General features: G+C 36.7%; 1 protein-coding gene across 6 annotated transcripts in view; it reads left to right on the forward strand.

Moving 5' to 3' along the window:
- LOC120869874 (muscular LMNA interacting protein) overlaps positions 1-15,150 on the forward strand; it is a 305,414-nt gene that overhangs the window by 265,158 nt on the left and 25,106 nt on the right. For 4 of the 6 annotated variants that reach the window (XM_040249174.1, XM_040249175.1, XM_040249176.1 and 1 more), the window contains exon 12: positions 4,720-4,926. The exons of the other annotated variants lie outside the window; for them this stretch is intronic. In XM_040249174.1, the coding sequence (XP_040105108.1) occupies positions 4,720-4,926 (207 nt within the window). The remainder of the gene's footprint in view (positions 1-4,719; positions 4,927-15,150) is intronic. 6 annotated transcript variants of the gene reach the window in all.

The raw sequence follows: 15,150 nt of genomic DNA on the forward strand, positions 1-15,150 counted from the left end.
TATATGCTAAAAGATAAAATTCACCTGGAAGATACAATCATTAGGGTATCTAAACATCAGAATATAGCATCAACACTCATAAGGCAAAGGCAAGACATAAGGTGAGAAAAAGTGAAAATATGTTGGTGATAAAGATCTCACTTTCCAGGTTATGATAGATTATATAGGAAACTAGGTAAACGTATATCCTCTTAAGTAAATTGAATTAATATATATGTAGTTCAACTGTATCCTGTAACAAAATATAGCCAATATTATATAGTAACTGTAAATGGAGAATAATCTTTAAAAATTGTGAATCATCATGTTGTATATCTAAAATTTGTATAACATTGTTAATAAAATATTCCTCAATAAAAATATTAATTGCCAAGAAAAAAATAGTAGAGAAATTTATTTGATAAAATTAATAACAAATTTAGAAAACACAAAATCCCTGTCAGCTATATATTGAAAAATTTGCTTTTCAGCAAATTATTTGATTAAAGAAGAAATTAAATATAAAATTTATACCTGAATAAAAGATAATGAGATAATCATCTATTATAACTTATCAGACATACTTAAAATTGTCCTTGGAAGAAAATTTTTAACTCTACTTCAATAAAATAAATTAATTTAAAAAAGCTTTCAAGGAAAAAAAGCTGAACCCAGACTATAAAGCAGAGCCTGTGTAGTTTCTCTTTTCCTAGGCACTGTCAATCATCAACAACAATGCTGACTTTTTCTTACACAATTATTCTTTGTGCTTACTACTCAATTTTCATATTAACCACTTTTCACATCAATTAAGGAATGTAATTAGTTGATAATGAAACTGTTGATTGAGAAATAAAACATAATTAGAATACATTTTAATCTAAAAGCCACCTTTAGTGGGCAAGTACTACCAGACTCCCATTAAAATTGCACATTAACATGACTGTTATTTAACAATAATAACGTTAGAGGCATTAGCCAATGGGATTAGACAAAAGAAAATCCTGAAAATTGTACAAACTGGCAAAGAAGAGCTAAATTTATGACAGTCCTAGTTGATTTGGCGTTTTAGGTTATATACCTGGGACTTCTAAGAGAAGCACTGAAGGATGGTTATAACCAGTGAGATAACTCAGTAATGTTATCCATAGCTTTCATGTACTGAAATGTCCACAAACTATAGTCAAATGGAAAAAAAAAAAAAAAGATTCAGAACACTGTGTATAGATTGCTTCTTTTTAATAGATGTATCTTATAGTCTGTATATGTAAAGTGAAATGTAGATTTGTATTTGTTTGATATTTAAAATAAACACGAGGTAAAAAAACAGAAACTAATAAGCCATTCTGACTGGTGTGAGGTGATATCTCATTGTAGATTTGATTTGCATTTCTCCAATAATAAGCAATGTTGAGCACCTTTTCATGTGTTTATTAGCCATCTGTATGTCTTCTTTGGAGAACTGTCTGTTTAGGTCTTTTTCCCACTGTTGATTGGGTTGTTTGTTTTTCTGGTATTGAGTTGTATGAGCTGCTTGTATATTTTGGAAATTGATCCATTGTCAGTTGTTTCATTTGCTATTATTTTCTCCCATTCTGAGGGTTGTCTTTTCACCTTGCTTATAATAAGCTTCCTTTGCTGTGCAAAAGCTTTTAAGTTTAATTAAGTCTCACTTGTTTACTTTTGTTTTTATTTCCATTACTCTAGGAGGTAGGTCATAGAGGATCTTGCTTTGATTTATGTCATCGAATGGTCTGCTTATGTTTTCCTCTAAGAGTTTTCTAGTTTCTGGCCTTACATTTAGGCCTTTAATCCGTTTTGAGTTTCTCTTTGTGTATGGTGTTAGGAAGTGTTCTCATTTCATTCTTTTATGTGTAGCTGTCCAATTTTCCCAACACCATTTATTGAAGAGGCTCTCTTTGCCCCATTGTATATTCTTGCCTCTTTTGTCAAAAATAAGGTATCCATAGGTGCATGGATTTATTTCTGGGCTTTCTATCTTGTTCCATTGGTCTATATTTCTGTTTTTGTGTCCGTACCATATTGTCTTGATGACTATAGCTTTGTAGTATAATCTGAAGTCAGGAAGGTTGATTCCTCAAGCTCCAGACTTCTTTCTCAAGACTGCTTTGGCTATTCAGGGTCTTTTGTGTTTCCACATGAATTGTGAGATTTTTTTGTTCTACTTCTGTGAAAAATGCCATTGGTAATTTGATAGGATCACATTGAATCTGTAGATTGCATTTGGTAGTATAGTCATTTTCACAATATTGATTCTTCCTACCCAGGAACATGGAGTATCTCTCCATCTGTTTATGTCATCTTTGATTTCTTTCATTAGTGTCTTATAATTTTCTGTGTACAGTTCTTTTGTCTCCTTAGGTAAGTTTATTCCTAGATATTTAATTCTTTTTGTTGCAATGGTGAATGGGATTGATTCCTTAATATCTCTTTCTGATTTCTCATTGTTAGTATATAGAAATGAAAGTGATTTCTGTATATTGATTTTGTATCCTGCAACCTTGCTAAATTCACTGATTAGCTCTAGTAATTTTTTGATACTATCTTTATGGTTTTCTATGTACAGTATCATGTCATCTGCAAACAGTGAGAGCTTTACTTCTTCTTTTCCAATCTGGATTCCTTTTATTTCTTTTTCTTCTCTGATTGCTGTAGCTAGGACTTCCAGAACTATGTTGAATAATAGTGGCAAAAGTGGACACCCTTGTCGTGTTCCTAATCTTAGGGTGAATACTTTTAGTTTTTCACCATTGAGAATAATGTTTGCTGTAGGCTCATCATATATGGCCTTTACTATGTTGAGGTTGGCTCCTTCTATGCTCATTTTTTGAAGAGTTTTAATCATAAATAGGTGCTGAATTTTGTCAAAGGCTTTTTCTGCATCGATTGAGATGATCATATGGTTTTTATCTTTCAATTTGTTAATATGGTGTATCACATAAATTGATTTGCATAAATTGAAGAATCCTTGCATCCCTGGAATAAACCCAACTTGATCATGCTGTATGAACTTTTTGATGTGTTGCTGAATTCTGTTTGCTAAAATTTTGTTGAGGACTTTACATCTATGTTCATCAGTAATATTGCCCTGTAGTTTTCTTTTCTTGTGTTGTCTTTGTCTGGTTTTGGTATCAGGGTGATTAATTTGATTAAATATTTTAAAAGTATGTTTTGAAGTAAGTTTTTAAAGTAAGTTTGACCCCATTGCAGGAGGCATCTTCTGATACAACAAATAGATTCAGCATAAATTTTAGAAAACCAATTAGGACTTAATCAATCATGATTTTGACAAAATCAATTTGGCTAACAGAAAATAATATTAATTGAATAGTTTTTTAAAAGTTGAATTTTCCTGTTTAGCTGAATGTCATTTTGAGTAATGTGCATTAGTTTGTACTAAATTTCCATTTCACACAGCCAAATACATTCATTTATTGCTAATAGAACCGAAAAATAATGAAATAGTTGAATGCATTCTTGACCTCTTTGAATATATCATATTCTTTTGAAAATTTAGTCATTATTGCATTGAACATCTGCTCCATTAGGCATTATGCTTGATGCTGAGGTTACAAAAGTGAATAAAACAGATTTCATTTTATAAAGTTTGTGCCCTAAGGAATTTTATTGTAGGATAATCACTGTCAATTTATTATGTTATAGTAAAAATATCAGGAATATAAGAGGTGCTTTAAAAAGATCTGGAATTAGTAACCCTTTTCTTTTATGATAAATATGTATATAGGCCCTTCTTTTGAGTTTTCTTTGTAAGCTCGAGACTTCCCCCCATGGTGTTTTTTTTTTTTTTTCTCCTTTCACATAATTGAAGGTCTCACCTGCTAGTCTTACTTCCTTCAAGACTTCCAAAGGCATCCCTTTCCAGGGGTGGAAAGACCCTCTTTAGTTAAAACCTCATTGCCTCTCTCCTCTACAGTTGAACTTATCTGTTTGGTCTCCAGTTTCTTCCCAAAATAACACACTTCCTGGAATGAACATCTTCGTCCATTCTTTCTAGACTCACCTCTCTCTGATTTCTTCCTCATACTCAGCCCAACCCAGAAACTCATGGCACTATGGCTTAAATCATGAGTCGATATTCTCTATGATGCCCTCCCACTTTCTTCCCCCAGTTTCTTCCAGACCAAATCACAAGTACTTTTCCGTTAAATTCCACTCTTACCTCTTCATTAGAGACTTTAGTCCCATCTTCCCACCTTTGGGATGAGTTCTGTCCTTAAATGTGGTCCCATCAGGAGTCACTGCAGATACTAGTTCAGTTCTGCAGGAGAGGCTGGAGGTGGGCAAGCTCCAGAAATTACTGGAAGAGACAGACAATGCACTGTAAAAGCAGGAGTCTTGTGAGGATCCAAAGTGTAAGGAGAGATTTACTTCCTGCTAGTAAAATATTCTGATGCAGTATCCATAGTGTGTATGTGTTAGTCACTCGGTTTTGTCCGACTCTTTGTGACCCCATGGACTGTAGCTGGCCAGGCTCCTCTGTCCAAGGGATTTCCCAGGCGAAAATACTGGGATAGGTAGCCATTCCCTTTTAGTTGATCTTCCCAAGCCAGAGATCGAATCCAGGTCTCCTGCATTTCAGGCAGATTCTTTACCATCTGAGCCACCAGGGAAGCCCAGCATCAATAGTACTTAGACTCAGTTTCCAGTAAGCATGACTTTTGCCCACTAACATCCTCTTTATGCCTTTCTTCTTCCCAGGATGTGCCTGTCTCTCCCAAGCCTGTTTCTCTCCATCCTTTATATCAGACTAGACTCCATCCTCCTGCTAAGTCCCTACTGCGACCACAGACCCGCCCGCATGCTGACTGTCTTACCCCTGGACCTTTCAGTCACTTGTCTTCCTTCTCCCTGAGTGATGAACAGGAGAATTCTCACACCTTGTTTAGTCACAACGCCTATAATAAGGTGAGAATGCCCCATGCTCTGAACTTCTTCATGGTTAACTTTTAAATGCAGAGAAAACATATATTACAAATATTGAAGTATATTAAGAATATTTAAAAGATCACTTTGATTAGAGGAAGTAGAAAAAAGTATGTAGCATTCTATGCCTATCTTTATAGAAAAAATTGAATCAATTTGTCCATGTTGAGAGATTATGGTTTATAAATTAAAAGACTATTAGATTATGCCTTTAATTACTATCACTATATACAAGAGCACTAAGGAAGAAAAACATACATATCAATTAAATTTTTAAAATTTAATGATATGAGATATCTATCAATCAGTAAGTATTCATTAAACTCTGCATTAGGTTTTTAACCAAAAAATGAAGTAAAGGATAGAGCATTGTGTATTTTTATTCTGTACCAAAAAGCAGATGGATATTAATAGTGTTGTGCATTTTCTTTCAATTTATTAGTGCCAGAAAGTATTATATTAAATCATATTGCAAAACTGTGAAAAAAAAAAAAAATAAGAATATTAAATATTTGTGGGAAGGCACATGTCCTTACAAAAAGATAATAATTAACCTTGGGAAAGTATGAAATATTTGTTTCCTTTCAGAGTCATTTCCTGATTTGCATTGCTTATTGTTTCATGCTGTAATCCCAAAGTGGAAATCCCAAGACATGCTTCAAAGCCTGACAAGAGGCCATTATTAATTTATCGTCTAGTCTCAGTTCAAAGTTCTTAAAAATGTCTCAAAATGACAGTGTCTTGGTGAGGAAGCATTTATAATTGCAGTCAGTGTGCAATGGAATACTTAGAATTTCTTTGGATATCTGTAACATAATATTGATATTTTATTTTAAAATGAATCTATTTGCCTCATAATGTATGGAGTTGAGACATGTAACAAATAATGAGGTGTTCAGTACCTAAAATATATTTTTAACAAAGCAAAAATTTTATAGTTGGCTTTGGAATGTAATCATCAATATTCTATTAGAAGCAAGCAGTCAGTAGCACAAGAGGCTTATGTATAAGCATCCTTTGCTCTTCTGAGCATTACCATAAGGACGTCCTGGCTAGCACAGGCTCTCAGATTTTGAAACTTTTCTAAAAGAATTGACTAGTCAAAAGCAATCAGCAGTTAAATTATTTTTAAATTCAAAATCTTGTTTTAAAGCATTTGTTTTGCAAAATCTCTATATTTAATGAAATATATCTCTATACTTGGAAATCAATCAAGACCATATGTTCCAGAGTATATGCAGTTGGCTAATATTCCTTGAACCCTAAAGCATTAAAAAAAAACAACTGTTCATCAATCCAATCTAAACACCAAAAAGTCATCCAAAAAGTGAGCACAATTATGAGGAAAATTTTGCTTTTTATATTTAATAGCATTTATCATGATTGAATGGTCAACCCTGAATTGAATTTTTAAAGTATTCATTTCTGGGACTCCCCTGGCAGTCCTGTGGTTGAGGATCTGAGCTTCCTTTGCAGGGTGAGCAAGTTCAATCCCTGGTTGGGGAACTAAGATCCCACATGCCATGCAGCTAAAAAAACAAGAGAAAGAAAAAGAAAATTTCTTGATCTAAACAAGAAATGAAAATACAACATATCAACTTTAAAAAATTATGGAAAAAGTGACAAATTTTTAAAAATAATCGTTTTCTGCAAACAAAGTGTTTTTAGGCTAAGTTCAGGATGGCATTTGTATGACCTTATGTTGCTTCTAACTCTTGGCCTAGAAAAAGTATTTCATGGAGAGTATAATATTTTTAAATGATTTTATATTGCTTTAAATTCTCCCTATTTTAATACTAGCCAACATCTATGAAGGTCATTTAGCTATTAGAGTTAATATTTTGATAACATAGCATTTTCTTATAATGTCATTGATGAGCATCATAGGATTATAATTGTATTTTATAAATATCAATTGCTCCAAATAGGTCTTCCTTTGACATTTTGGTAGTGTTTCCTGGAGACATGCGGCAAAGATAAAGTCAGTATTTCATCCATGTTTTAGCCTTTTCTTGGTCTGCCTGTGAAGAAGAATATATCACAGCCATTTGAGGCTGGATAACTATTTTCATTTTATAAAAACTTCACAATAGATTTTGTCTTTCAATGTCTGAGATTTATTGATATTGAATAAAGAAACATCCACGTCTGAAATAATAATAATGTTAGCATTTCTTGATGGAATGTTCAGTTGCTTAGTCTGATATTTTAATTGCTCTTATTAAAATGTATATGGATTATTCAATTTGACCTTTGTGTTTACTAAACTTGTATTGTAATGGCCAACAGTGTACTAAATGAAATAACTTGTCTGGAATTGTAAAACATAGTCATTTAAATTAACTTCTCTTCAATATCCTAACATCTTTCCTAGGCTTCACTTTCAGCCTTACCTGCTAGGTTTATCTCCAAACTCAAACCTTCCCACCCCTCCCCCAGAGATCCACACTGAACTTGACCTCACATAGCTATCTTTGGGGCTGCTTTATCAACCATAGCTACAGAAAGATGTTTGACAGGTTTTATTCTTCTGTCGCATCTGTAGTGTGTGCTCCTCTCTCACCCTAAATCTTTACACTAATCCCTGATCTCTTCTCCTGCTTTCATAAGTTCATATGATGAACGTTATATGACATCCTATCACATATGATGATGTTCAGGCACTTTCCCTTTTATCTTGGTTATACCAGTATATCCTCTTTTTCCTCTGCCTCATGAAGGGAGTCATTACTCTTACTTCCTTCTTTAACCCTTGTAACTAACATAGCCCAGTGGATAAGCATGCAATGTCTTCAATCAGTCCATCAGAGTTCATTTCTTGATACCATTCTTTCCTGGTGGTGATATTGGGTACATTATATAGCCTCCAAATGTCTCCGTTTATTCATCTATAAAGTGAGGATAATAATGTTAGAATATGATGAGATGGGCTAGTATGTGTAAAGTATTTAGAATAGTGCTGGGACATGAGGATCATGTAAGAGTTAGATCTTATTACTAACTGTTGTTCAGTTGCTAAGTCATGTCTGACTCTTTGTGATCTGTGGACCGCAGCATGCCAGGCTTCCCTGTCCTTCCCCATCCCCTAGAGTTTGCTCAGAATCATGCCCATTGAGTCAGTGATCCTATCCAACTGTCTCATCCTCTGCTGCCCTCTTCTTCTTTTGCCTTCAATTTTTCCCAGCATCAAGGTCTTTTCCAATGACTCAGCTCTTCCTGAATTGTCAGTCCCATTGCTGCTAACTCGCTTCAGTCGTGTCCGACTCTGTGCGACCCCATAGACGGCAGCCCACCAGGCTCCCCCATCCCTGGGATTTTCCAGGCAAGAACACTGGAGTGGGTTGCCATTTCCTTCTCCAATGCATGAAAGTGAAAAGTGAAAGTGAAGGCTCTCCCATTACTTTCTTACATTTCCATTTGTTCTTTTTCCAATGGACTCTTCTTTGAGTGCAGAAACTTTGAAACACAAACTAAAATGAATACTTTTCCATCGTTTTCTTTCACAGTGTTGCAAACCTAGTGATTTCAAGACTTTCTTTCTCTCAGTTAGTAGTCATTATTTTCATCTCCCTCTATAAACTCACTCTTTAATTCATTCTTGAAATCATTTTGTCTTTCACCTTTATCATTCTACTGAGATTTCTCTCAAGGGTAAACTGCTTGTCAACAAACTCAGCTGAATTTAACTAAGTCTTCTCTTTTATCCCTTGTCGCAATCAACACTGTTGATTATTCACTCTTAGATCTCCGACCTCACTCTGCTGTTGGGGTCGTATGTACATTTCAACTCCCTTACTGTTCCTTCTTTATTTTCTTGGTGGACGCTTCTTCTTCCTCTGTGTCTTGTCTCTAATTGTCTCACTTGCCACTCACCCACTCACAGGCTTCTGGGATGATCTTAGCTGTACTGATAATCCTCAAATCCACATTTCCAATTCTGTTTTTCCTTGGAGATCCAGATTTATACCTTCAGCTGCTTACTTGTGATTTCCCCTAGGATGTCATGTTGTCACCTCAAACTCATCATCTCATGTCACCTCAAACCAGTTCTGTTCTGGCTTCCCTACTTCTGTCATTAATACCATGATGCTCAGCCCCCAGACTTGAAGCTTAATTCACCTATTATGCTTTTTCTGCTTTGTCATCATAGCTAGTCATTCACCAAGTTGCACGGATTCTTCTTATGTCGTCCTGTTTCTATCTCTTACTACTCTTTATTAGTATTCCACTTTGCTTAAGCTAATCTGCTATTTTCCTCCAGGTGTGCCTTGGGAATTTCTTGCTATTCAACTTGCTCACTCATTCTCCCCATATAAAAATACCTTCCTGCTTTTCACCTTACTTATGAAAATCATTTTTAAATTTCATGACCTAATCAAATGATCCCTCCTCCTCTGTGAAGTTTCCCCCTGCATTAGCACTCAAAGTAGTATTTTTCTTTCAGTTTTTATAACCTTTGCCTGTGCCAAGGTATCTCGTGCATATTAAAGGTTATCATGTATTTATTTGTTGTGATTGTTTTAGTGTCCATCTAGGACATGACATGCTTAATATGATATTTTTCACATTATAGGTAGAGCAACAGATATGTGCTAATGGTGAACAAATACTAAAGTGACCCAACTTATTCACTAGGAGCACAAGATGTTTGGGTATAAATTTCAGATTATTTCTATTTTAAGCAGAAGCTAAATCTGAGTCAATTTAGAGGTTGATGGGCACATTCAGTACAATTTACATCAATTAAGGATCTATCATTTTTGAGGGCTACCTCCAGTTTCCAGTGAGCTTACGGAGGGCCTTGAATGGAATGGTATGTGGAGGCGGGAGACCTCTGATCATCCGCACTGAATGTGGATGCTGGAATCCACAGGGTGTCCACAGTCCAGTCGGTCCATGACCATCAATCCTATAATGCATTACTGCATCCTTCTTTCTTCAGCTGCATAGCAGGACCTCCTTGGCTCTAGGTCAGTACTTCTGAACCTCTATAGCATGCATTGGGAAACCCTGTTAAATGCTAGGAGCAGGTCTGAGAACCGTCAGCTTACAGCCGCCACATATTCTCCTCTCCTCTTCTGTTCGTGCCTCCTTTGCCGTAGGAACTCTGCAAGAGTCCGTCTTTGTGAAGTTGCCTACTCTCTAAAATTCTGTTGTGACCTCCAAGTCAGTTTTAAAATTGTCTCTCATCTAGAGTCATTTGGCCATCTTTTCCTCCATCTTGCAATGCATTTAAAAATGTTTATCTGCAAAGCTAAAAATGACCCACTCACAGCACATCTTTTATATTTGGGTCTAATGCTCCCCACCCTCTATTTTTGAGAATTCAGTTCATTTAGAAAGACTCTTCTCTGGCCCCACTGACTCACTGCCCTGGGGTCTCAGCTACTTTCTTGACCCTCAGGTGAGAAAACCTACATACCTCTAATGTGCATCTGTGGAAAGCTTATTGCTCTCCCAAACATCTATTTTCCAGCCTCTGCCTCATTTGTTCTGTCTTCCACTCTCACAAGCTCTGAGGTAGCCCTGTCTTTTTAAGTCAACCCAGAATTCCAACTCTTGTGGCCCACTTTCATATTCCAGCTGAAGTTCTTGGCCTTGTGCGCTTTTTCCTCTTTTCTTATCCCAACTATGTTTTTGACCTTTCATTTAGCACAACCATAGGCTGTGTCGACAGGATGTTCTTTCTTATCCTTGTTTCCCCAGAGTCTCTGCTCTGCCAGTTTACACCAGCAACAAGCAAATGCATGCCAGCGATGATTAGGGCTGGGAGGAGACAGAACTAAGCCGTCACCATCAGATGGCTTTTCTCATCTGCTGGCAGGAGGAAGGCTGGGATTTCCTACTCTGGAAGGCTCTATTTACAGGGAAAGCTGGAGAGATTTTACAAGGAAGAATACGATTTTTATAGACAGAAAGACAGCTTTGAAGCCCCAGGGGAAAATTCACAGGCATTCTGAGGATATCTTCTGTCATTAAAAAAAATTAGATTATTTAGGGGGCTGTGTGTGTGTGACTGTCCAGCCATTTTATTTCACCTTCAGTTTTGTAAAAATTTTTGAGCCTTGTTTGTGACCACTTTCCATGTTATTTCTGGCCTGGTTTTGTCCATGGAGGACTAAGTGTAGCTGATTTGTTTACATACATGCCCTCCCATAGGTTCCTCGGCCATTAAATTCTGTTTTGTATTTTCTATGCAAGGGCTGGTTCCAGCACTTTCAGTTTGAATATTCCAGTGTTTATCTCTGGCATATCCTTCCTTCCACTGTAGCTGTCCCTTCGGAGCAGAAGAGAGTTAGTTATTCATCTTCTACCTCTTTTCTTCCTGTCCAGAATACTCTTCCCAGCCATGACTGAGGTGGGAGGTAGATTGGCTCCATGGCTGAGCAGCTAGAATTTGTCAAACTGAGTACATTGAAGATTTGTTTTCCCTGGATACTTCAAGGAAAAAGTTCATGGCAGGAGCTGAGCTCTGCTGGAGTAAAGAGATAAGATGACCACATCTGTCATTCTTAGGGTCAAGGAGACTTCCCTGACTGCACATGTGCGGAAAAGTTCCTTGGGGGTCAAAAAAAAAAGAGGGGCCACTTTTCCATAATAGGCACTGTGAATCTCCCAGTGACCCATCTTGGCTAAAGGATGCACGTCCTTGTCCGAGAGGGCCCTGGACCAGGTCAGATGTGGGAAATGGAGCAGGATGATCGGCTAGGGGAAGACAAGGGCCAGGACGAACTGCCTGATGTAAGTGACAGGTAAATGGTGATGTAAGTATCTTCTTTCCCCTGCTCATTCAGGAGGACGCCCGCACTCTTCTCTGGGTGTGTGTTTCTGCCTCGCCTCTGTCTTAAATAAATAAACTGCTTCTCTCCATGTCCTCCCATGCAGAGATGACTGAGCTGTGCCTCTCATCATGAGTTTTGTGCCTGTTTTTACAGCTCTGTATCCTTGAAAAGTCTTATTTTCAAGAGGAACAAGAGCCAGAGTGGCTCTATTCCAGCCATTATTCCTTGGTGGAGTAGTGGTTTAGGATTCCTGGTTATCACCCAGGCTTCCCACGTTCAGCTCTGGGGCAGGGAACTTTAAGACCTCACTGCTCACTCCTGTCTCCCCAAGGTCATGACCACTCCTGCTCTCACCCCTGCTTCAGACCCCTGGGCTGCTGACACCATTGCTAGACTTAAAGGTTTCCTGCAGAGACAAGAAAGCATTAACCTCTCTGTGGGATAAACATTCATCTTTTTCATTTTTAAAGCATACTGATGTGTTTTCCATTTTAAAAAAATATTTCATTTTTAAAAGTTTTTTTGAAAGTCAATATTTTACAGGTATATTAATGTAACAAACCATTTTAATCAATAATAAATATTTTTTAAATGATTTGATTTCAGTTATTTTTACTGAGCCTTCTCATTAGCAGAAGTGCCTTAACTTGATCAGTGGGTATGCTCCTGCTGCTGCTAAGTCGCGTCAGTTGTATCCGACTCTGTGCAACCCCATAGACGGCAGCCCACCAGGCTCCCCCATCCCTGGGATTCTCCAGGCAAGAACACTGGAGTGGGTTGCCATTGCCTGCTCTGGATCAGTGGGTGTACTTACAGTGAAAACCAGCTTAAGGTTTGTCTTCAGAGTCTATAATAAAGACATCAGTTGCTGATAATTTTGTTGAATAAATGAATTGCTTTATGCTTATATTTGGAAAAGTAATTCAAACGTGTGCTTTAGTTTCTTACCTATAAAATAGCAATAAAAATAGAATCTCTAGCTTAGAATTGTTACCATGATCAACTGATACATGCAGCTTTCACATTTCACCTTAAGTACACAGTTTTGTATGTTTTCAGCATGCTGCCTATTTGTAGAATTCTGGTGCTGGAGTAAAGAAACAATCCATCAGTGTAGCTAGTAAGACATTACTCTCATCTAAAATTGACTTTTTCCTTTTATTACGATCTATTCAGTACTTTTATCCTTCAAAATCTATTCACATATGTATTCTGTCTCATTTTAATTTTTCACTTGATGAAAAAGTGAGACTTCAGTGAGCAAAATGGAGGTGTTTTCAGCTCAATTTCATCCATTATTTGTCTTCTTTATGTAAAGGATCACTCCACTTACAAGAAGCCAAGGGTGAGATGTCTATTATTAATAGAATAGTGAAGAATTTACCTAGAAGATGGATTATGAATCAGAAGTACACAGTATTAGAAACAGGAGCGGGGAGGAAAAGCCAGTTGTAATTGTCAACTCTTTGGTGCCATTAGATTCTATTGGCTTTTGTTCTTATATTATGGATTATTAGGGGGTTGGCACAGGAGTTTGAATGAGGTAGGAAGACAAAGGAAGGAAAGAAATTTTTACATACAGGATGAGTCAGGGGCATAGGGTTTAGCCTTCTTCCCAGAAAACAACTATCCCTTCTTTCCTCTTGGATATTTCACCCTATAAATGTTGACTTTTCTCATTTGTTTCTTTTTCCCCAGTTTTATCTCCTATATCTTAATTTTCAAATTTAATTCATTAGTAAAATTTATATTTTTACTATGGGATTGAGAATATCTTAACTGGCATAATCATTGCATAGCTACTCAGAGAACTGACCCTGTGAATCTATAGAAATTCAATAATTTAAAATATTAATATTAAAGGCATATTTCCAACATGCATTAAATATTTTAGTAGCTCCACTGAAATGAGATTTTTTTTCCTGAGGTTTCTTTTGATATTTTAACAGAAATCAATCAACAGAAATTAAAGCAGATTATGGCTCAGCTGGAGAAGGGAAAAATTAAAGTAATTCTATCTTTTACCAACTGATTCAAAGACTGAGGGGGCTTTGAAATAAAAACTTGCTTTTCTAATGTAAGCTCTAAATATTTAGATCTAAAGATGTAAAAAATCTTTTATGAATACATTTCAAGAATAAAACAGCATTCCTTTGAGATAAGTAGTTTACAATTGGGCATAGCTTTAGAAGAAGAAAATGAACCCTAAGTTATGTGATTGGGTTCAAGGTTACAAAATCCTTGTCCAGCTTCTAGCCTAATTCTCCAAGAATAACAAAGAGCATAGACCTTGAAACTTTTTAAATTATAACACAACGTCTGAGAACCCTGGAGTCTGGCAGTTGACAAAGTGTGCTATATTCATTTCATAAAGATATATTGAGTAGCTCTTATTTGCAAAGCACTGTGTCTGTGCTGCTCATGCATTGGAAAGCAAGGGCCTTTGTCAGGCACCTCTTTTCTATTTGGGGAAACACAGAAATTAAACAAGCAAAAAAAATCATCATAAATGATCATTGTGACAACTGCTACACAGATGACAAGTAGTTATGAGTGCATAGAACAGTGATCCTGATCCCATCTGATGAATCGGGGAATATTTAGTGAGGAAATGATTTTTCATCTAAGGTTTATAAAGAAAATTGGGTCCAATCTGGACATCCAAGCAGAGGGAGCAGTGTGGGGATGGTTTTCAGATGGGAAAGAAAAGAAATAGGGAAAGCTCGAGAAAATGAAAGCAGGCCAGAGTGTTGAGGAAACCGGTGGAATCAGAAGTATGGTTTGAAGTTAGTAAGAGGTAATACTGCCAGCCAGCTCTGCCTCCTGTGTGGGGGCTCATCTGAACTTGTGAGACGAGGTGTCTCCAAGATTCTGTGTGAAAGGAACTGATATTTACAAAACATAGACTATAGGCTGCTTCCCTTATAAACAGTATTTTATTTAAATTTCAAAACAATCATAAAGTAGATTTTATCCCCTTTATTTTACATATGAAAAACCAACGCTCAGAAAGTGTAAATGATGTGTACAGGATTCTACAGAATTAGCTTAACAGCTGGTACTTGACTGGTGGTTTTTTTTAAGAAATTTCCAGCCCCTCCCCCACAACAGACACACACAGACACACAAAATAATCTGTCAAAGAAGCCTCATTACCATGTTCTTGGATGCCTCTGCTCTGGAATCACAGGCTTTCTTTTAGTTAGATGGCAGGATGTAGATGTCAGGACAGGAACTAAGTAACCACCAAGACCACCTGACTTCCTTCAGTTTCTGGATGAGGAAACTGAAGACTAAAGATGGCTGTGTGACACACCCGTGGGTTGGTGTGAATGATTGCTAGAGGCTGGGTTCATCATGAACCATGTACACTTTTCATATTTTATCCCAGGCTCCAACCTTCTTAGGCAGCCACAGTTACAAA

This window comes from Oryx dammah, unplaced genomic scaffold (genome assembly GCF_014754425.2).
Source record: "Oryx dammah isolate SB20612 unplaced genomic scaffold, SCBI_Odam_1.1 HiC_scaffold_11, whole genome shotgun sequence".
In the NCBI taxonomy this organism is placed as follows: Eukaryota; Metazoa; Chordata; class Mammalia; order Artiodactyla; family Bovidae; genus Oryx; species Oryx dammah.